This window comes from Brachionichthys hirsutus, chromosome 7, assembly GCF_040956055.1.
Source record: "Brachionichthys hirsutus isolate HB-005 chromosome 7, CSIRO-AGI_Bhir_v1, whole genome shotgun sequence".
NCBI lineage: Eukaryota > Metazoa > Chordata > Actinopteri > Lophiiformes > Brachionichthyidae > Brachionichthys > Brachionichthys hirsutus.
The window spans coordinates 13,005,801-13,027,688 of record NC_090903.1 but is presented as its reverse complement, the minus strand read 5'-3'; the positions used below and the strand labels follow the sequence as shown (position 1 = coordinate 13,027,688).

General features: G+C 46.8%; 1 protein-coding gene across 1 annotated transcript in view; it reads right to left on the bottom strand.

Annotated features, from left to right (window-relative positions):
• Positions 1–359: 359 nt before the first annotated feature.
• The window catches only part of ehbp1 (EH domain binding protein 1), an 84,480-nt gene continuing 62,951 nt past the window's right edge, over positions 360–21,888 (bottom strand). The window contains exons 22-25 of the mRNA XM_068740960.1: positions 6,698–6,797; positions 5,958–6,031; positions 1,547–1,661; positions 360–1,224 (exon numbers count right to left, since the gene is read on the bottom strand). Coding sequence (XP_068597061.1) covers positions 1,134–1,224; positions 1,547–1,661; positions 5,958–6,031; positions 6,698–6,797 — 380 coding nt within the window. The 3' untranslated portion in view covers positions 360–1,133. The remainder of the gene's footprint in view (positions 1,225–1,546; positions 1,662–5,957; positions 6,032–6,697; positions 6,798–21,888) is intronic.

The following is a 21,888-nucleotide window of genomic DNA, read 5'->3' as shown; positions in this document are numbered from 1 at the left end:
AAAAGGGCCGAACGCCAATTTTAATTTCTAAACACAAACACATCGCAGGGGAATCGAACAGAGCGCCGAGTAATACGCGCCGCTGGACGCAGAGATGGGAGCCATTACGCGCGGCGCTGCGGCCAAAGGCGTGCATGCATAAGTTTCATAGTGAAGTGAAAAAATAACCACCAATGTGGTCTGATCACGTGGGATCGGAGGTAAAACGCGCACGTTAATAAAAAATACTAATTCGGGATCACACCTGTGTGAAATGAGAAAAACGCTTTGATTCCATTTAGATCGGAGCTTAAAAGAAAACTATTCTAAAAGTCGCTTCAAAGCCGGAAGAGACGCCACACAGAAAGCCTCCCTGGAGGATGAAACCATAAAGACTTTATTATTGAAGGCTTGGGTTATGACACCGGAATAAATAAACAGATAAATGTTCCAACATCTGCGCCAGATGTGCAGCAGAGAGCGAAGCGTTCTCCTCTTCTTCAGAATAAATAGAAACCAAAAGTTCGTGGAGGAAAATGCAGATGAAATGAAAAAGAAACGCGATGGGAGGTTCAAAAGGACAATAAATAATAATAATAATTATTTTTTTTGTTATTGATTCATCCTGACAAAAAGATTTCGGAAGTTAGCGGTGACGAACATTTACAACATGAGTTATTTTTTTCTTCTTTTTTTTTAAACTTTCTTTTGGTAAAATGCTTTCAAGCCAAGACGATACAAAAGCAATAGGAAAGTTAAAATGAATGCAAGATCTGCGAACCGTAACGTGACCCCCCCCCACCTGCCCTTAATATATATTACAAGTTAAAAACTTTTAAAGTACAATAATTAAAAGACACTCAGTCCAGTAATGAAACCCGCCCCCGTCGTCATGGAAACACGATAACCTGCCGGTTGTGCTGTACCTCAAACGTACTGGTGTGTCCACATTCAGACAGAGAAAAGTTGCGGTGCATCGTCTGTTTACGTCACACGAGAACCGATCTCAGCGAAGCAAAAAGAGGAACCCAAATGAAATCGGTCCCGTCACGTCGCTAGCGCCTCACGAATCAGCTGAAAACCAGCTGATAAGCGTCTGGATCAATCGGGATCAATCATATTCACGGTGACGCTCTTCTTCTGTGGTGTTCCCCTCACTGAAGAACACACTTCTCCTCTTTCTTGGCCATCTTTCCTTTGTTCTGCTCCAGCGTCCTCTCCAGGTGCTCGTCCTCTTCCTCGGCCCTGCAGGGGGGGGCAAAGGTCAAAAAGGTCAGATGCGACAAGGAGGGCGGGGTGGGGGTGGGGGTAACAGTTGGTTACCGCCCCAGCTCCAGCCTTTCACCCGTCCTGGCACCGCGTGTTGGCTTCCGGAGGGGACAACTGGGAGGACAGGTAACTGTCCCTGCATGCGGGACGCTTCTGCTGCGTCTCTACAGCTTCTGAAGGATCTCTGGAGACGCCGGATCTACCCGGACTACGAGACGCTCCAGCTGAAGGACGTTTGGGTTTATCTCATGCACATCTTCAGACTGGTCTGGTTTCAGAGGGCTTGTGGGTAACGTACTCTTTCTCCTGGGCGTCCAGGTCCCTGACCAGCGCGTCCCTTTTGTTGACCAGTATGACCAGTTCATCCAGCAGCAGCTGCTCCCGTCTCTTCTGCGCCTCCGTCTTCTGCCAGTCTGCAAACACAACGGCAGAGGAAAGACGGCTCTCACTCCACGCATCCGGATGAACTTTTATTTTCTCCTCCCGATCGGACGAGGGACGACCTCTGACCCCGGAGCCTCTCGTAATAAAGACGCTCTCTGATTCTGATTAAACCGTTTTAAAGACACGAACAGACCGCTGGGCTTTGGACAGGATCTACAGCGACCTGGTACTCCAGACCCACCTGGAGTGTGTGTGTGTGTGTGCGTGTGCGTGTGTGTGATGAAGGACGTTACGTTAATCTGAATGATGCATGTATTGATTGGTGAATAACACCGTTTGTTGGTAAACAATCTGTGGAAGAAAAAAATAATCTAAAAGAATGATGTTAATCTGTTTTTTTCAGAGTCTGAATTTGTCAAATAAATTATTTAATCCATGTTTCCACTCACGTTTTAAAACCTGGTTCAGTATTTATTGGGTAAAATCTGCCAAACAAACAAACAAACAAACAGGCGGGGCCCTGAATGTCATCTCTTTCCGGGAAGCCCCCCCCCCAGGGTCCAGGTGGGAACTCCCACCCAGATCCCCTCAGGCTCTCCGGGAAGGGAGGGGGATGCCCACAGGAGAGCGCTCCCCCCCCGGGGGTTCAAATATCCTCCTGGCGCCCTTGGCTCCACTTTCACCCAAACGCCAGGGAGGTGCCCCCCCCCCCTCCCTCCCAGGATCCCAAATGACGCTTCAGGAATGACGTCATTATATTCACGTAGAACTAAAACGATGAAGCGTCTCCGTACGGAAAAGAAAAAACAAACTTTGTTTTAAATTAATTACATTCAATGTAATTTGAGTCAAAAGTTAAAGTCACAAAATGCTAGTAAACAGAAAAATAAAATAGCAGCAGTCAGGCTCTGTGTGTGTGTGTGTGTGTGTGTCACGCTGGGCGCAGTGTGTTTGTCCTGGAAGCCGTGCGCTCTCTTCATTGGCCCTCCTCGTCCCTTTGAAGTTAACCAGTGAGCCAAAATGCTATATTTGGCTACCTTCTCTTCTCCTTTCTATCTTTCTTCCTCATTTTTCCCTTGAGGGAAGCAAATTTGCTCTCCTTCGGCGGTGTGTGTGTGTGTGTGTGTGAGGGGGGGGGGGGGGGGGGGGGGGGGGTCAACAGTTTAACTGCAGCCAAATGCACCCAATCCTGCATCTGGGGAGGGTTTTAGTTTCATATGTTAAAGAGGTGGTTTGGTTTGGGATGCTGAAAATCTGCGTACGGTGCAGAAAAAGGAAAATTAGCTGAGTCATCGTCTCGGAAAAATATCCCACAATCCTCGGCGCTCAGGAAAAGGGGAAGGACGTCCCACAAAACAGACAGGTGTATTAAAAAAAAAAGCACTTAATCCATCTCTGCTCTCCTTCAGAGCCAAAAAGTCAAAGGGTGGGGGCTGTGGGCTCTGCTGTCAATCACATGTCGTAGAGTCCCGCCCCCCTCATTAGGGAGGCAAACAATAAAAGGTGGCGATGAGAGACGTGACCAGGCAACACGAGAATGGAGCAGGTTGGGTAACCAGACACGCAGGGGCAAACAAAACACCCTGCAGCCACTCGGACCCCCCCCCCCCACACCACATACTGAAGCCCCGCCTCCCACATGAGAGAAGAGAGAGAGAGCGAGGAGTTAAAGACTCAGAGCGGGTGTGTATTCAGAGAGCGCTCTCGTGCACGCCAGCGGTAACCATGTGAGTCTGAATAAGGCACACAAGAATGCGTTGGTTCAAATCCCCATGAACGCCCCCCCAACTAAATTTATTCAAGAGAGCAAACGGGCCTCTCTCTCTCTCTCTCTCTCGGATCTGTTCCCACGTGGAGCGACGACATCCTGCAGACATTTACCGAGACAAACACCAACTATTGACTTATTCCTCTTCCTCTGCACGTCCTCCTCGCTCTCTGGCGTGAAACGCGTCGTCAAAAGATGGACGCCGGGAACAGCGGGATCATCCGAACGCCAACCGGGAGACGATCCTCCGGTCGTGGATACGTTCACGAGATGAACGGAAACGTTTGGAGACTCGTTTCCTGCTCCCTAATTGAATCCGCTCATTTCAACAAACAAACAAACAAAAACTTTAAACTAAACTCAGGACGAACTTTACCTCCTCGGCTCAGGAGAACTTCCTCAAATGCACAACAAACAAGCTCTGATGCAGATAAATAATGTTTGACTCAACTCCGGTCCAACAAATCGGCAAGCGCCGCTACTTGTAATCAGCGGTTCCAGTCAACTAGCGGCCCTGAGAGCGCTGGCGACATCATCAAAAGTTGCCCATGATGCACCTAATCAATCAGGGGCCTGTGGCGCAACACCCCGATGTGTTACAAAGCCCAAATAGATTTACAAATGGGACGCGTGTGCGTGTGTGTGTGTGTGTGTGTGTGTGTGTGTGCGTGTCAGAGGGATAAGCTCCTGCATAGGATTACATATTGATTTTAAACATATAAAAAAAAAGCTTATCATATCAAACCGTAACAGGAAAAACTCGGTGACCCGGCTGTGCATAAATCCCTTTTAGGATGGCGAGAGGGCGTCTCCTTCACGCACGCAGGCGCACACGCTCAGACACGAAGGCGTAGCGGCGCCACAAAGGGAGCCAAGACGCCGTCCCAGAGAGAGAGCGCACTGGGTGTGAATCAGTAAGCAGATAAAGGGGGCATCGTGGATCAATGTGGCGGCAGGGGGGATGAGAGCGTGGCACGCAGACGCCATTCCCCCCCCCGCCTGGCATCACACCAGCGAGGTACGAAAGGACTCGGACGGCGGTCTGACGGCCTCTGACCCCGCCCCCTGAGTGGGGGAGCATTCAATCAGACTGTAAACCCGTGTTTTACGTCAAGCTAAAACCCACCAGGTCGGCTTCAGAGCTGACTCATCGTCCCACCCCCAAACGCTCCTCGTCTCCTCCTCGTCTCCTCCTCGCCTCCTCATCGGCCTCTCTCGTGTGTCGTGTGACCGACGGCGTCGAGCGAAACGTCTGGCGTCCGACCTTTCTGGTAAAAAGCGTCAGGGCTCGGACGAAGCTCCGGTTAACGTCGCATCCCGTGCTTTGAACTCTTTATGCCTATTTGCCTCGGTGGGGGGGTGTGTCGCACATGCTTGTGTGCGTGTGTGTGTGTGTGTGTGTGATCATCGACTGGTTGGACAAAGCAGCAATTACTTTCACGGCTGACCATCATTCAATGGATCCGCCCAAGAGTCAGCGCTGGAGAGGTGGCTGCAGAAAACATGCGCGTACATGAGGCGCACACACACACACACACACACACACACACACACACACACACACACACACACACACACACACACACGCACATCTCTGCTCCCTCTCTTACGTCCACACACTCCGTATGTAAAGAAATAGGAACTGGCAGAAGCAAACACTCACGCAAAGACAACAGCGGACTTGAATACACACTCGGGCTCAGTAGAGCAAATAGAACACACACTCAACCAGAACAGAATCCTCCCGTCCGACGGACCGCGGCTCGATAGATATTAAAAAAATAAGACCGAAGAGATCAACCTGGACCCCCCCCCCCTCAACCCCGTTCTCCTGCGAGGCCCGCCTCCATTCTGGCTAATTACAATTGATTTATTAAGGAGCAGGTATCTTATCAGGCGCCCGGTGAAATTACAATGGCTGTGAGGAGAAAGCCGGGAGGGAGGGAGGAGGGGGGGGGGGGTCGCTGACGGGGGGGTGTGGTAGTCAATGTCGAACAGCGAAATCAATTAGCATTGATTGGCAAAAGGTTCATTTTGCCAAAGAGGACGCAGTCGAAGAGGATTAAACTTCTCTGGCCCCCTGACAACTTTGATACGACACAATGGCTGCTTCCCCGGCTGCAGTAGAGTTAACAAGCTTCCCATGGTAGAACTGGGTTTCTGTTTTTACTCGGTAAATCGTCTCTCAATGAGGGCGGGGCGAGATTTCAAATCCGGCTAGGAAACAGATAGCATTGATCAAGCATCTTAATCCTCATCAAGAAAACAACGGAGAATTCAGATCATCCTGCTTCAGGCTCTCTGTGAAGGCCGGAAACACACGAAAGACGCAACAACAACAACACAAACGAGGAGAAATGCATCCCGACACTAGAAGCAAAAATTAAACACATGGCTGGTAAAAAAATAAACCTTTTTTTCTTTGCTTTGAGTAGAAAACGATGAGACATTTTTATCTAAATAATTATTTTGGTGTATTCTAATCGGAGGCGATCGGAACGACCAGAACCAAACGGAACCCGACACCTGCTGAACGTGTGTTTGCTCGCCGCCTCACCTTCGATGGCCATCATTGCTCTCAGTTCTCTGTTCAGCAGTTCGAAGCGTCTCTCCAGATCATGCTCTTTCTCCCTGTGGCAAGTTTGAAAGAGAGAGTGGAGGAAACACACACACACACACACACACACACACACACACACAACAAAGTTCATCAATATGTTAATGACTAAATCATTAAACACTTAAAGAAACCTGCAATAAACATCGATTCAGCCACTCGCCTGAGCCTTCTCCGGCTTTGCATTAATCTACTGCACATAACTGATACACATAGGACGCGCACACTCAGCGCTGGGTGTGTGTGTGTGTGTGTGTGTGGCAAACAGGGTTAGAATTAAACGTATTATGATGTAAAGAATAAAGAAAACACAAAGAAATTAGCAACAGATAGACATGCTGTTAGTGTGTGTGTGTGTGTGTGTGTGTGTGTGTGTGTGTGTGTGTATGTGTGGCACAAATTGAATTCTTTCCTCTTTCAGTCATATTAAAAAACGATCTTATTCAGTCCCTAATAGAATTTGTCCTTCACAGGCGTCTTCTCTCTTCGCCTCCACAAAGAGAGAACAGAAAGGGCTAATAATCAGCCCTTCTGTCAATTGGCCACTTTAAAAGCCTTTCCCACGATATAATGTGATTATGAATACTTCAATCTCTCCTCCTCTTTGAAATCCCAACAGGCACAAATGAAGAAGAAGAAGAAGAGAGAATGACGCTGGATAAACGACGTGTGGCGCCTACAGGAGAGAGAGCTGGTTCTGCCGCCGGATGAGGGCGTTCTTCTTGTTGACCAACATGAACCATTCCTGCATCATGGCCTCCTCTTCCTCCTTGTTGTTGCCTGGGAAACACACAGAGAAAACGTTAATACCTGCTCCTCGGTTGTTTCCCTGCACCAATTTAAAGCCATGAAGACACATGTTGTTCTTTGTTACCATAGCAACCCTTATCAATAAAGGGTGTTGTTTCTACCGCCGTTTGTCTGTGAATGACTAGACTCTACTCCGGCATCCCGATGAAGAAGATGCTGCAGATAGAAGACTCCTGTTGTCGCCGCAGTGTGTGTGTGTGTGTGTGTGTGTGTGTGTGTGTTAATGCGCTGCATGGAGCGTCTCACTGTAGGGCAATAAATATCCCCCCAATCGCTCAGCGGGCAAAAAAAAAGCACGTCTCTGCAGACGTGGCGAGCGAGCGAGGCTCAGGGTAATGCAGGCGTTGCCCACGCCCGGGGCTAAAGCCGAGCGCACGCTGTAGCTCGCGGGCTACAAGGGAACGCGTAGAAAGCCTGGAAGAGGCTGAGCGTACTGAAACCTGATGATTGCTGAGAGCTATTCGCAGCTATAAAAAGTCTGCTGATGCAGCAATGTGCCAATCTTCAGTCAAACAAGCGACATGCAGATGTATTGATCACGATAAAAACGCTTTTCTCTCTTTCGGTGACAAATCGCTGCATTAATCTGACATTCTTTGTGTCGAGGAGAGTGGATGCAGGAGGAAAGATCGTCACTGGAATTAAGTTATTATCTCTTACGAGTATTTGCTCCCTTTCTTAAGAAGGGGGTTTAAATAGGCCTCAACAGAATTAACACGCATTTCACGCCACTTAATCAATGAATAATAATGAAAGGCCGTGCGCTGTATAAACTCTTAAACGTACAGTTTGAAGATCGTGTATCATTAGACCTGGATTTGATCCTAATCTGAGCATAAATGACCGGTGGAGTCGCTCAGGACGGAATGAAGCCGAGGGAGAGGAACCGGGCTGCCGCATCCCCGATGACGAAAGGCGGGCGTGCGGATGTGTGTGTGGACATTTGTGATACCGTGAGCCGGCAGATGTATGTAATTTCATTTAGAAGGGTGGAGCAGGGAGGGGTGAGCTAGAAAGAGAGAGAGAGAGAGAGAGAGAGAAGAAAACGAACGAGCGAATGAAAGAAAGCGTCAGGATTTAGCCGAATCGGGGGCTCATGGATTACTGTAGTCAACTTTGAAACGGACGACACTCGGAGGGGGGATAAAGCCGCCGCTGACAGGTCATTGTGCTGCCTTGAAGTCAAATAAAACAAGCAAATAATAATGGCAAATATTAAGCTCCTGTGACATTGTGGCGAGGCGGGCTGGAAGACGAGGAGGGATTATAAAGCTATATCCCCCCCCCCCACCGATAGCCAGCCAGCAGCCAGCCACAAGCCGCATTCTATGAAATCAGGGAGGGGAGGCGAAGGGGAAGGAGGGAAAGGGAGAAAGGGGAAAGGTAGAATAAAGGAGTGGAAGGGGGAGACAAGGTGGGAAGCTAGGGCGGAAGATGAGGGGAAGAAAATGAAGCAACTGGAGGAGGGAGGGGGCAAAGGAGGCAACAAGGGCAAGCAGGTGAGGGAGAGGATGGAGGGAAGACGAGTGGCTGCCCAGCCGCCTCCTCCTCCTCCTCCCCAGAGCTAAACGCTGACCTCCAGCTCCTGCCTGGCTCAAAGGAGTCTGCAGTGTCTCTACACCAAATCAAAAGTCTGACATTAAACGGCTGCTCCAGGATTTTAAAGGCTGACTCTATTACTCGATGAATAAATGATGGGGTTGAGGGTTTGATTCTTTCTGGGGCAGCTATCGTTCTGGAAAAAAGAAAAGAAAAAACACTCCGAGCCAGCCCACAGAAACGCGGCGTGTGTGCGGCGCGACAACAACAGACAGAGAAGCCGGCGGATGTCGTGTTTGTATGGAGACAAACGGTGTAAACATCACTGGCAGGCCGCTCTGACGCCGCCTCGCCGGGTCCAGATCTGTCTCAAAGCTGTGGCTTCACGCTGAGCCTCGGCGGGGCCTTCTCCGATCAAAGCATCTGGCAGTTTTGGCAAGTTGCATTCTGGGTCTTGCCGTTTGCTTTACGTGCCATTTTTCTTTTCCCACAGATGCGCCAGGATGAGAAAGAAGCCGCAAGTTTGGCAACAGCACAACGTTTGATCAGGAATATCCGAGGATTAGCGAGATAGAAGAGGATTTTCCGACCGACGGTAAAAACGTAATTGTCATTAATATCGCGTTTGGTGTTACCGCGGCTCTCAGAGTAGCCGTGATTGTGAGAAGCATGAGATACAATCAACTCAGACACAAACACAACCGAGACTCGACCGATAGAGACACACCAAGCGCCCGTCTATCTCCCGTCTCTCTCCCAGCGTGGCGTCACAGCGACAAGAGCCAAACGTGGAGATTAGTTAGACAAGTTTGACGCGTGTTTGTACCCGCCCGCCAGGCACACACAGGTGAATAAAACAATGGAAGTGTGATCAGGTGAATCGACGGAGCTGGCCTCTGCAACCGAATGAAATCCAGTTAGCTATCTCTATAAATAAGAATAAGGGATCCCAGCCTGAGGTGGTCAGACTGCTGCCGAATTCATTTTGTAATTCTACTATGCTAGGCCTCGCTAAATGCTAAACAGTTTTAAGGGTTTGAAGTTCTAGTCGGGCTGCAAATAATGATGGCTATTATCGATTTATGGTTCTTGAGAAGTCAGATGCCCCTGAAGAATGCCCGTTACTGACCAGTCCCAAGGTTTGACCCTTTGACCTCGCTACGGGTCGGCCTTTTTACCATTAGCACGGCTTGTATTTGTCTAAACATCACAATATATGGTGACAGGCTAAGCAAGAAATTCCTCGTTTGCTTCAGGAAGGATCGAGGAAAAATGAACGAGACGGAAAAGCTGCGATAGCTCTCATCTTATTTCTTCTCCCACCGTTTGGCCGTCTAATCCAATGTCTAATCCAATTGATGTTAATCCAATTTGTTTATCGGACATGCAAAAAGACAGAAAAGAAAGAGGAAAAGGAGGAGGAGGAGGGAAGAGGAGTAGCAGGAGGTCCTCTGTGTACAAGTCATTTTCTGAATCACAGTTTATTTTGGGACCTCTCCTGTCGCTCCCTCCAATCCAAACGCCGAACCCGACTGATATCAGCGGGGATCAGGGGAAGATGAAAGATAAAAGATGCATGAAAGGGAATGAAGAAAGGAGGACTAAAAAGAACAGGATGAACATTGTTTCCTGTGATTAGGTAAGAGCTCGTTAAAAGGTCGTCGCTGCAGCAATGTGAATATGCATGACGGACGCCGAGCCAATCAGAGAGGTCTGCGGCGAGGACCGGAGGGGAGGTGGCAGAGGAGAGTCTGGATAGCGGCGAGGTGAGGATGCTCGCAAATTCATCTTTGGCCATTTGCATTTGTGGCGTTTCCATCATGCTGGATTTCAGCAGCCGAACAAATCCAATCATCAGATTTGAAAGCCTCCTCTTTGTCTTTTCTTCGCTTGCGGGACCAGAATAAAATTTCTTCAAGTTCAGCCGAGGAACAACGACCGCACCGGTTGCTGTGATTCGTAACAAGTCAGCAGCATCACGACTGTTGTGATACGTTTAAAAATCAATCTAGCTCACCTCCAACCCCCCCCCACTCCTCTCTACAATGCACATGTAATTTCTCCTGCTCGCTCCTTTTCTCCCCGGCTCTCTGCTGGAGTGCTTCTGAGAGCTATTTTTTTTTTTTCCTCCCCGAGGAGGCCGGTGTGAGGCCTTTTTAGCCACCCTCAATGGCACAATGGTCCCAGCGCACAGAGCCGATCCCTGCTCCATAGAACCTGTGTATAATGTCTGGTGAATGGAGCACATTAACCAATTCACACCGACCTCTTCTCCCCCCCTCCCTCCAGATGGAAAAAGGAGAAATGTAAAATAAGTAAAAAGAAAGTAAGAAATGCAAGCGGAAAAAGCCCTCCTCTCACACCGAGGCACAATGACTGCCTTTTCCACTGGTGTCATTTGTCAACCACCGCTTGCTTTGCAGCTTCCAAGAGGTGGAGGCAGCTAGGAAGGCAGGAGCGGTGTGTTCCGGGGGGGGGGGTCTTTTCATGATCATAAATAGTAAAGTAATGTACATTTTATTTCAAACATGTATATAAGATAACAAAATCAATAAAAACAAATATCAACAGAAAATAGTCTGTACACATGTTCGTAAAAGGAGTAGGAAGAAGTATAAATGGAGCTGCATAATTATTTCTTTCTGATCACAAAGACATTGGAGTTGAAAGAAACGTACTTGTAGGACTTTGTGTAATAATAAACTGGGCTCCGTAATCAATAATATAATAATAAGTCAAATCCAGCCAAAGAGAGTTTAAAAAAAGTACCTTCTGGTGTTCTGAAAAAGAATGAAATAAAAACAAAAACAATAATAATAATAATAATTTTCGTAACTTTTGCTCAGGTAGACGGCCGCAATGGGCGGAGCTTGATGGTTAAAGTGATTCTGGTGCAGAAGAACCGAAAACAAAAGGCTACAAATGCGAAAATGCTAAAATGTACTACACATGAGGTGCTAGTTTCTAAGCAGAAAAAATAAGCAAACTTGAAAGAAATATACTCCATAAATACGAAAGATTTTCAGAAAGCACCAATGAATGTTCTAAAAATTATTTGGAGGGCGCACTTCCTGTTTGTTTGGGAGAAAAGCGCTCCTATAATTTCTTCATCTTAGCTTGTTCATGATGAATGGAGAGCAGATGAATTTGTTGATTCTTGTAACATCTTAGCTGGTCTCTCACCGCCCCATCATGAGCTCAGTCGGGTCGCCAAAGCCGGTTTTAATGAGCAGGAGACGCTAGCAGGCCGCGCCCATCGTGACTCTGTTTAAACACAGACGATAGACCGGTCCTCCTCCTTTCATCTTCCGCTCCTTTAAACACACGCACCTCGCCTCCTCCACAAACTCTCTTGTGTGTACATTCACACACACACACACACACACACACACACACACACACACACACACACACACACACACACACACACACACACACACACACACACACACACCCTCTGGCAAACATGTCTGACCTGAAAGCTAACATTCAACCAACCTCCAGACACCTCTCATTCCTTCCTCTTTCTATCACTCCTCTTCTCAATTAAACTGAAACGTGTGTGTTTGTGACTCCAACTTGAATTGTCTATAAAACAAAATGGGATAAGATAAATGGGGGGGGGGGGGGGGTATTTTTCTATTTTCCAAATAGCTAAACTGTGACAATCACACAAATACAATCCTCCCCCTCCTCCTCCTTCACCCCACTTCATCAAATTGTGTTTTTGCCACAAATCAATAAACATTATCAGAGAGTGGCAGACTATGGGATGGAGGAGGCAGCCTCTGTCTGTTAAAGCACAGACCACCCTGTCTCTGTCGCAGCCGGGGCGAGGAGGAATCAGGAACACACAAGAAAGGTAGACAAGCAAAAGCACGCACACACACACACGTCAACGAGAAATTAAAAGAAAAATCAATGCATGCGTGCGGCGACTTTCACGCCCCGAGAGGCCTCGGCGTCTCCTTTAGCTTCCTTTAGCTTTAGCTCTCGGAACTATTTAGCTCAAGACGATTTCAAACCTATTCCCACCTAGCTCGGGGCTGGAAAAGGAAAATCAGGGCCTGCCACACACAATTTCTCAATTACCTTTTTCACTATTGTCACCAGTGTTCATTACTATTATCATCCTCCCCTTTTCTGTTGCCCCCCCCCATTTTAGGCTAGCTTAGGCCATTGTGGCTGTCGCGTTGGATGAAGAGAAAGACGAGGGCGGCAGAATCAAGGGCTTTATGCAAGGCCCGGAGCACTTCAGGTAATTAATATAGCACGAGGAGGCAGACGAGAGGAGGAAGAGGAGAATATGTGAGCGTACGTGCCCCTGTGTGTGTGTTTTCTGCAACGCCTGATTGCAGAGTTCACCTGCTGATACCCCCTAAAAGGTATTTCATTAGCCAGTCTTTTACCATACAAGCAGAGGAACAAAGCCTTGGTTACGCCTGTCTCCACTCCAGCTCAACGGGGCCCTCCAGGATGCCTGTAGCTGCGTGTGGGAAGAGCAGAGAACAGTGGAGGAGCGGCGAGGAGAGGCTATTCCCGTTCATAATCTCATGACAAAAGGCAAAAAGGCATCATCCTATTAGCAGCGTGATCTTTAGCAGCTCATGCTAGCGCCTTTCCACAGGGGTCTCTCTTTTATTATTAAGGTGAGTGCTTGATAGGGAGCCTCCCTATTAGCCCTGGGACACGAGTAGGAATGAAGGGGAAGAGGACAGAAGCCACGCCAGGTTGTTGCTGTTTTTCAGAACGAGAACCTTTGCTTGGACCTTCGGGGGCTGCCGTCTATTAAACTTCTGCGCTACAACACAAAAGCGGGAGCGATCCGCCTCCGCACAAGCGATGATGCTCGCTGGGAGAACCTCTGCGGCTCCTCAGCACCACGAGAACCACGGATCCTTCATTAAAGGAAAGCTCACCTTCAATATCTTGATGGCTTCACACAGTTAGAATTCCATTCAAAAACAGCTCAATTCACATTTGATTAACAATCAATGAATTAAGGTGATCTGGCAGAACCCCGGTTTGTTTAAGGCCAGGAATGTGCACCGTATGTCTGCTGCTTCTCCAGACTCCCAGAACACTAGAACAACCTTAACAGAAGTGATCGAACATGAAAAGCATTTGCCTTTATTTAAACGAACAATCAAAAGAGCACCAGAGACTTGAAGTAATCAGATGCTTTGAAACGGCGCATCCCGGGAGCTGGCCGGCGAGAGAGAGGGGGAATAAGCCTCGAGAGAGGAAGAGAGATTAGTCTGTTCTCTGTTTTGTCTTCTGCTCAGTGGGGTTCTTGCCTCCAGCCTCAGGTTACATGGGGCATTTGTGGGAAATAAGTAGCCTGAGCTTGTGAATGGCTGCGATCCCAGTCTTGCTGTTAACGCATGCTTAAGAGCAGACGCTTCGAAATACAAATACACACAGGTAGTAATAAACTACGTTTCGTCCTCATTTATGCTCTCTTAAGTCACAGCGTCTGAAATAAACTGCAGGCGACTAATCATATATTACATAAGTAGGTTTGCGCTTCAACTTCTCCTACAGATGCACTCTTTATTTGAAAGTTCGACCCTTACTTAAGGATTCCGAAATGCTTTTAGGATATTTATAGATTAATAAAAAACGTTTTTAACTTGTTACTGCACTGCAAAGTCAGAATCAAGCTAATTTGGTGCAATTGGGAGAACTTTATGGGGACCTTTCAAGGTATGTCAAAGTAGATACTGAAGGTATATTCTTCACACTCCACCACTTTACAGCCTGCCACACACACACACACACACACACAGCTCGTCTCATCATCATCGCTGTCCTCCTTTCTCCTCTACACCAGTAAAAAGCCTGTGATGACCTGGGTGTGTAGCTTATTAACCTCCCCATCAGTTCTTATCAGGCAATGAATAGCCCAGTCATCTGCCTCTCCTCCTGAATCTAAGGGTGAAAAATGTCTCCTCACGTCATTCAATCCACACACAAATCATTTAAGGTGTACTCTCTCGCTCTCTCTCTCACACACACACACACACGCATACACACACATACAGAAACAGAACACAAAGGAAACCCACACATGGAAGGGGATCAGGGGGTAACATTTTGTCAACTTCGTTCCTGGTGGGTTTCCACACCGGCTTGGAGCAGATGTTACTGAAATGACCTACAATTGGAGGACGGTGTGTACACGGCTTGGTGTGTGTGTGTGTGTGTGTGTGTGTCTTCATGTGGGTGTATTTGTGGTGTGTGCAGACCAGAATAAATTAATGGCTGATTTCTCCCCTTGCTTTGATGGCATTAAGAGCCCTCTTCTTCTCAATGTGCCGCGTTAAATGCTTTTCTCTCCTCTTTCCTTCTGTCTCTCCCTTCTTTTTTTAGACAAGCAGGGCCACCCAGCAGAAAGCAACTGATGCAAAACGCCAAAGTAATCCCCCTCTCCATCCACCTCCACCTCCAAGACCACCACCCCCTCCCACAATCTTTAGTCTTTGACACAGTGGCCATTATCTGTGGGATTTAGTTAAACCAAACCTTCATGTATTTGTTAGGCCCTGGGTTCGTTTTCTCTGACTGCTCTGCTTGAGTGTGGCCGGGCTGCTGGGAGCCCCCCCCCCCCCCCACCTCCGACACAATAAATGCAGCTCGCAGGAGACACGTGACGGGGTGTGCAATGACATTCTGCAAAAATCTTTTTAACATTTAGATATTAAAAACGTGATTACTTTAGCTGATCTCAACCAGTTATAGTTAATTCAAATAAATGTGGTTATTTATCACGTTATGAAGTCCAAACAGTTCCAACATTTCCTATCGGGCCATCGATAAAGAGTCCCGCTCGTGGCCACAAGAAGCTGCAGCGCTGAAAGAAGCGTCACAGAATCACTGTGGAAATGTGCAGATAAGCCGGAGCTCTGCGAGGCTCAGCTCGGGTTAAGCCAGGTGGTTTAGCTCCTCTAGTATGTTTACACACACCGATGTGTGAACCATCTGGGGGGCTTAGAGGGGTGGAGAAACACGAGTAGATTTGGTGCTAGTGTAAACCCGGGTACCTGTTGATAGTGTTAATTGGGGCGGTTTAACACCAACAATAGAATCAACCTTTCTTTGGCTAGAATGAGACTTTACTTCATTTCAGGTCGATGCCAAATCAGAATAGTTTACCAGCAGCGACTGAGAACTGGAAGTGTTGAATGTCCAGTTAGATTTAGAGTCATGTGACCTGATTCTTTAATAAGATGTTTCAAAAGTGATGCTAAAACTAGGCTTACATTTGCTAACACATTGCTACTGTGCATGGATGTAAAGTACGGTATTTTATTGTAATAAAAATTAAATTACACATTTACTTTCCTGCAAAGTAGAATCACACTGGTGCTAATTTATTACCATTTAGGGCCAAAACTCTGTTTACTAGTGACGGCACGAGAGACAGGAGGAGGTAGAGGAATGTGTGAATAAACAGGAGAATAAACAGAAGCTGTGATCCCCCCCCCCCCCCCCCCACACACACACACACAAATGGAGGACCCCTCATCGACCTGCTGACAGACAGCTACTACCTTTTTAGCATAATTGGCTCCGCCCGCTCAATTAGCAAAGAGAAGGTGGAGGTGGTGGTATGTGCGTTTGAGGAGGGGTGCGCTTGACCCCCCCCTTGGGTAGATGTAAGAACAAATTTGAGGGGTGTCCTATTACACACATCGTGACATGTGGTCGAGGGGAGGTGAGGGAAGAATTTCCTTGATGAATTAATCGACCAACAACAGCATCAGCCGTAGGTTTGACTCATCATCATCATCATCATCATGACCCTCCGTCAGATTCTCCTTCCTCTCAGAAGTTTGCTCCAGGCTGTTAGCGCAGTCTCCATTTAGTGCATCCATTATAAACGATGTTGTTTAGCAAATTCCAGCAGTGCAACAATAAATCTTCGGCTTGTTTAACACGCTCCCTGAACGCCGTTATTTCCATTGTGCACCATCGCCAGGCCGCTGCCGCCACCGGCCACGCCTGGAGCTTCGGTTCAATACACAAATGCAAAAATGTTGTATTCAAAAAGATATTTAAATGGTAATGTATTTGGAAAGACAGCTGTTGGTATTTGTAGCCTGGAGTGCTCATTACAATGGGAAATGGGGAGGAATGAGTATTTGGGGGTGGGGGAGTGACAACGGTAGCATGGCGAGCAGCTGTGTTAGCAAATGAATGGTGTAATTACTGGTCAAACCTCTGTCATTAACCTGCATTGTGGAGCGCCACCTCACACGTTACCATGAGAAAGCCTCCATTAATTGACTGCAAGGTTGAAATTCAATTATGTTGTTGGGCTGCAGTTTGTTAACTAAATTACAGCCAATCACAAGAAACAAACGACAAAGTAAGTAAATAAATACCATTGATGAATATGAGCTCTTTAAATAACGTTGTTTTGTTAATTTTAAATGCGATTACTTGAGAATTGGAGCAATAGTTAAAAAAAGACAAGAAAATATAACGCTGTAACTATAAGATCAATCAATTATTCAATTGTGCAAATAATCCAAATCAATAAATTAATACCAGAGATAGGTTTATGAGAGATAAAGGATTCACGTCTACACGCATGCAGCGTCTGTTACAGCGTGACTTGTGTATTCAGAGCTTGTGCGTGCGTGTGTGTGTGTGTAATGTGTGTGTGTGTGTGTGTGTAATGTGTGTGTGCTTGTCTGTGACGATGCGTTTGGCAGCTTGTGGTGTGGTTCGTTGGACTGGCTGCTGCATGGGGTCTCCGGCAGAGAGCTGGCCGATGAAAGCACTGGCGGGATGTTCCAATAAAGAGCAGATTATCATAAGCGGCCATTGTCCACCCCCCCCACCCCACTAACTCACCCCCCTTTGCTGAAAATGTTAATTGGCCATAGCGTTGGGTGGCTGAGTCGGTGCAACTTTAATGGTTTAGAGTTGGCACAGAACATTTTTTTGACAAAAATAAAAGTCAAGAGGAAGAAAGAGAATGAAGAATATTGAAGATTAAAAACAGCCAACAACAATTCCTGCTCTACTTCATAAACAAATGTATCTTCAGGAAGTGGCAAGTAGCTTTATCCCCTTCCCCTCCATCTCAACAAACCCCCCCCCCCCCCTTCCCTTTGACTCCATCCACCCAGTTCGTTTTATCTGAAGATTCCCAGACAATGCCCAGAGGATCCCGTTCCCTAATCTTCCTAAAAATCCCCTTTTCATCCCCACTGTTAAAGAATGTTTGAAAGGCTGAAACCGAGCTGGAGAAAAGAAGTGGCGGAAGGGGGGGGGCAATGCACATCTGGGAGTGAGGGTGGTGTCACTGTGTTGGACTGGAGGGGGGTGTTAGGAGGGATGGGAGGGAGACAGAAAACACGAGGGAGGGAGGAGCTTAATGCCGGTCACTTGCAAGTAGAGGATTTAAATTGTTTTGTTGCACAAAAAAATTCAAATGGGCGAGATGATGAGCAGAAATGAGAGTTTATATCTGTGTGTGGGGGGGGGGGGTTAATCTGTGTTCTAACCCAGTCGAACCTCGGTACTTCTCTCACTCACACACAAAACAAAAAGCTGGAATCCTTTTGTTTTGTCCCCTCCAAGGCAAGAAAAGGGCAATGCGTCTTAAAGGGGTGATCCCTGGATTTCGTTTCTCCTCCTTTGTGGAGGAGGAACAGTGCATTTGCTCCTGAAGTGAATTCAAGATGTCCACAAACACATTCCAGTGGGTTCTGATACGAAACCGTCTGATTGAAAGTGAGTGCTCTTTTCGTAACCCTGACAACAAGAAAATGACCGAAGGCTTTCAGAAAGAGGAGCGCATCTTCTTCTCGGTGGCCGCAAGCTTAGTTTGCAAATTTGGATCTGTGATTACGGCCAGTCGAAATAACGGTCGGTTCAACAACTTCAATCCCGATTCAGGAAGTGGACATGCCTTTAAGTGTAGCCTGGGTTTATAAGCCTACCTTATTTGGGAGTTGTTTGAAGCTTAATTCATTTTCAAAAGCGCACCGAAGAACATTTTTTAAACCAAAAGAATACAACAACCAGTGCGGGAAAAACCATGCAAAAGCTCCCTCCCTCCATCTCTCAGTCTGAACTGCAGGGTATTATAGTCTGCACACTTCTTCTGTCAGTGCTGACAGATTAGACTGGTTATCCCATTAAAGTTGGTAAAATGCCATTCTTGTGTTTTTAAGCTCTCGTATAGGAGGTCAAGATGAGCCTGCCTGCGCTTACAAGGCGGCCACGGCTGTAATCTGCCCAAAGTTACAATAATTAATGTTAAGCTTCTTCAGCAATACGTTTGTGAAAGAACCGGCCTTGATAATATACTTAAAGCTGCGCATGCGATTTGTGTCGCCGCAATGAGGCGAGCGGGGCTCGGTGCGCACGTGTAGATGTTTATACCCAAACTATAAGCGGATGCTGCCACAATAATGGTTACGAAAGCAGGCACGTGGGGGGGGGGGGTGAGTAACGACGACTGCATTCCATCACCGACAGCAGAAGGAAGTTAACAGCCTGGGTTGCAGCTTTAAGAGGACAATTCCGTTGTTGCACAACTACACACAGAGAAAGCAATAAAAACCTGACGCCTGGTAATGGAAAAATAAAAATAAAACAATAGAATTATAGGAATAAAATGTGCCTGCGGGCCTTGGCTCAGATTTAGAGCCACAGGTTGACGTTTAAGCCATTCACATTCTGCAATCCTGCACACCAAGCGGAGGCCGTCAGAGATGAAGGCATTGACAGTCCGCGCTGTCCTTTTGTCAGATATTGAGGGGGGGGGGGGGGGTAGGCTTCATGTGTAAAGTATATTAAGCTCTTGCTGGATTCCTCCTTGTGCCATTCTCCTCTCGTTGACTCCCAGACACAAAGGCAGATTAAAAGAGCGTGCGCCATAAAAACCTCGTGTCAATCTTATCGGCTTTCAGTGCAATTTTTAAACATATGTTAATCTGGCAGAGCTAAAACTCGGTCTCTCCTCTCTCTGCTTGTTTATCTCTTATCAAATGCGCAGTAGGTGAGAGTCAGCTTTGCGGTGCAGCTAAGTGCCATTATTTGGATAATTGCGTCCATTGTTGCAGGTTATACCGCGATTTGAAATGGGAGGTGTGTGTAAATAGGTCCAGGGGCCAGGTAGGGGGTGATTGAGACGGGCCCGGGCTGCACGAGGCATTTCAATGCTTTTTCAAGCTGAATCTTCAATAAGGAGTGTCTGATATACAGTATCTTCCTGTGCAACAATGGCTTTAGAAGACTAACAATACGAAGGTCAGAAGCATTACAGGAAAAGACAAACACAATGAGGAAAATTAGCAAGCCAATACGACACGTATTAATGCATCAAATGTTGAAGCTATTCAATCCGTTTCTTCTTCGCCTGGGCGTATGATACCTTAACAAATGTTTTATTGTATGCCTTCAAGAGGGCCGCGCAGAACCGCGCTGAAGAAAGGGAGTGTAATAAATACACAGTTAAAGGAAAGCAGCAAAATTCCTCTCATATAATCAATAAAGTTGGAGTCTTGCAGGAGGTGACTGTTCTCCTCATGTTGCATGTATGAAGGACGGAGCTCCCAGTGGTGCAAGAATAACAAGTTCATTAGTCGAGGGGGGGTGCCACAGGAATTCAAATCCCCCCCCGGCCCGAGCCTAGACTCTTATTGGCTGCCTCTGTCGGAATAGCGAGACTCATTAGAGCCCAGCAGTAATTAAGAGTTGTTAGAAAGTGAATTCTCCAACCGCAGATTAGAAAATTAAACTATTTACTGATTACATATTAATAGAAGACAACAATGGCGCTTGCCATAAGCTTGGAAGGCAACCAAGGAATAAATCTGTGTACTTAATTACCATAAACAATGGAGGCATAGAAATGGAGTTTTATGCACACTCCCTCCTGTAACGTGTGTGATATCAGAAGACACTTGACAATTCTTGTTCAATTATCTCTATTATTTAATGTGCTGTGAACTGCCTCTGAGTAAATAAATTAACCACCCCAATTACTTGGGATTCATCTGGGGAGTGCTGCGGCGTAATAGAAAATGCAGCAGAAAGATGCATTGTGCCCAAAGTTTGGGAGGGGGGGTGGGGGGGGGGGTGGAAAGGAGAGAGTGAGAGAAATATAGATTTACAGGGATAAAAAAAATAAATAAGAACAGAGCAAATATAAAATGAAAGAGGAAGACCAAGCGATAAAAAGAAAAGAGAGTGATTATGAAAAGAACAAAGATCATTTAAAACAGGAAAATTGTAATCATGAAAGACCTAATTACTTGTGCTGAACGTTATATATGTGTATATACGAATAGAATAACAAACTCCGTAGATAAGAGAAGGAATTACAAAGCATGTGATACCACGGAGGCGTTTCCACTCAGAACCTGAAGAGCACTGGATCTTCCCAGGCACTCGATGACCAATTAGTCACGGGTCAGTCGCTCTGTCTGTTCAGATCTGTCCGTCAGTCCACAGCAACGCTGCACACCGAGCCGCCCTGAACTCAACTCGGGTTTGAATCCTCTCGTATGCGTGTGTATGCAGTGTGTCCTGAAGGAGACGGGCCGCTCTGAGAAGACCAGCTGCTTCTCTGTGTTTGCGAAGGTTGGGGCTTCATCAACACACACTTTAAGGTTTGTTCAGATAAACTAGAACTCACAGTAAACACACAGGAAAAAAAAACCAGAAAAGGAAATGGGTTCCTACTCTTATTAAAGATGACAGAATAATAGAGAGTCTGGTTTAACTTCGGGCAGAGTCTCTCTCAGAGACGAGAGAAGGCAACGACATGACCGAGGATCAGATCACGAGGGTGAATAACTGCATGGGGACTGTTAGGGCCGTAAATCTAAATAATTCGCTGGATAGTCTCGCAGCATTTACTGACAACCAAGCAAAGAACAACAAGTATTTGCCGGTGGTCATTTCTGACTTTGTCCCCTTGTTGCGTTCAGGCACCAGCCAGATGGGTCGATACTGGACGTTTGATTCACAGCCAATCAGCCGCAACTTAAGACATTGAAGTGCAGAAAAAAAAAAATCATCTATGACAGCGCGTGGAAAGGTGACCTCGGTTGCTGAGGTGATAAAGGTTACTTTAGTTACCACCTGTCACTGGGGCATCTCGCTCTGATGCCTCCAGACCTGAGCCTAAAGGCCCAATCCATGACCTGTTGGGCGAGTCTCTGGGATCAGTGCTGCAAAATGAGATATGGGAACAGAAAAGCACTCTCAGGAAGTAAGAACGGTGCGAGACATCACTGCCGAGCTCAGGAAGCTTGTTATTACTGTGAATGTTGACGAGACTTTACGAGATGCTTAACTCGAAAGAAAGCTTTGTAATATATGACAGACATCAATCATGTCAACACACTGCTACACAAGCAAAGATATTTATAGCCGAAGGCGTCTGGGATTAAATAAGGTGGAGCCTTGCAGGGTAGCAGTTGCTTTTTCAGTGAGAGGAGAAGAAGGAAAATCCGCCCTTCAGATTGACACAATGGCACCGATACGGAAGAGG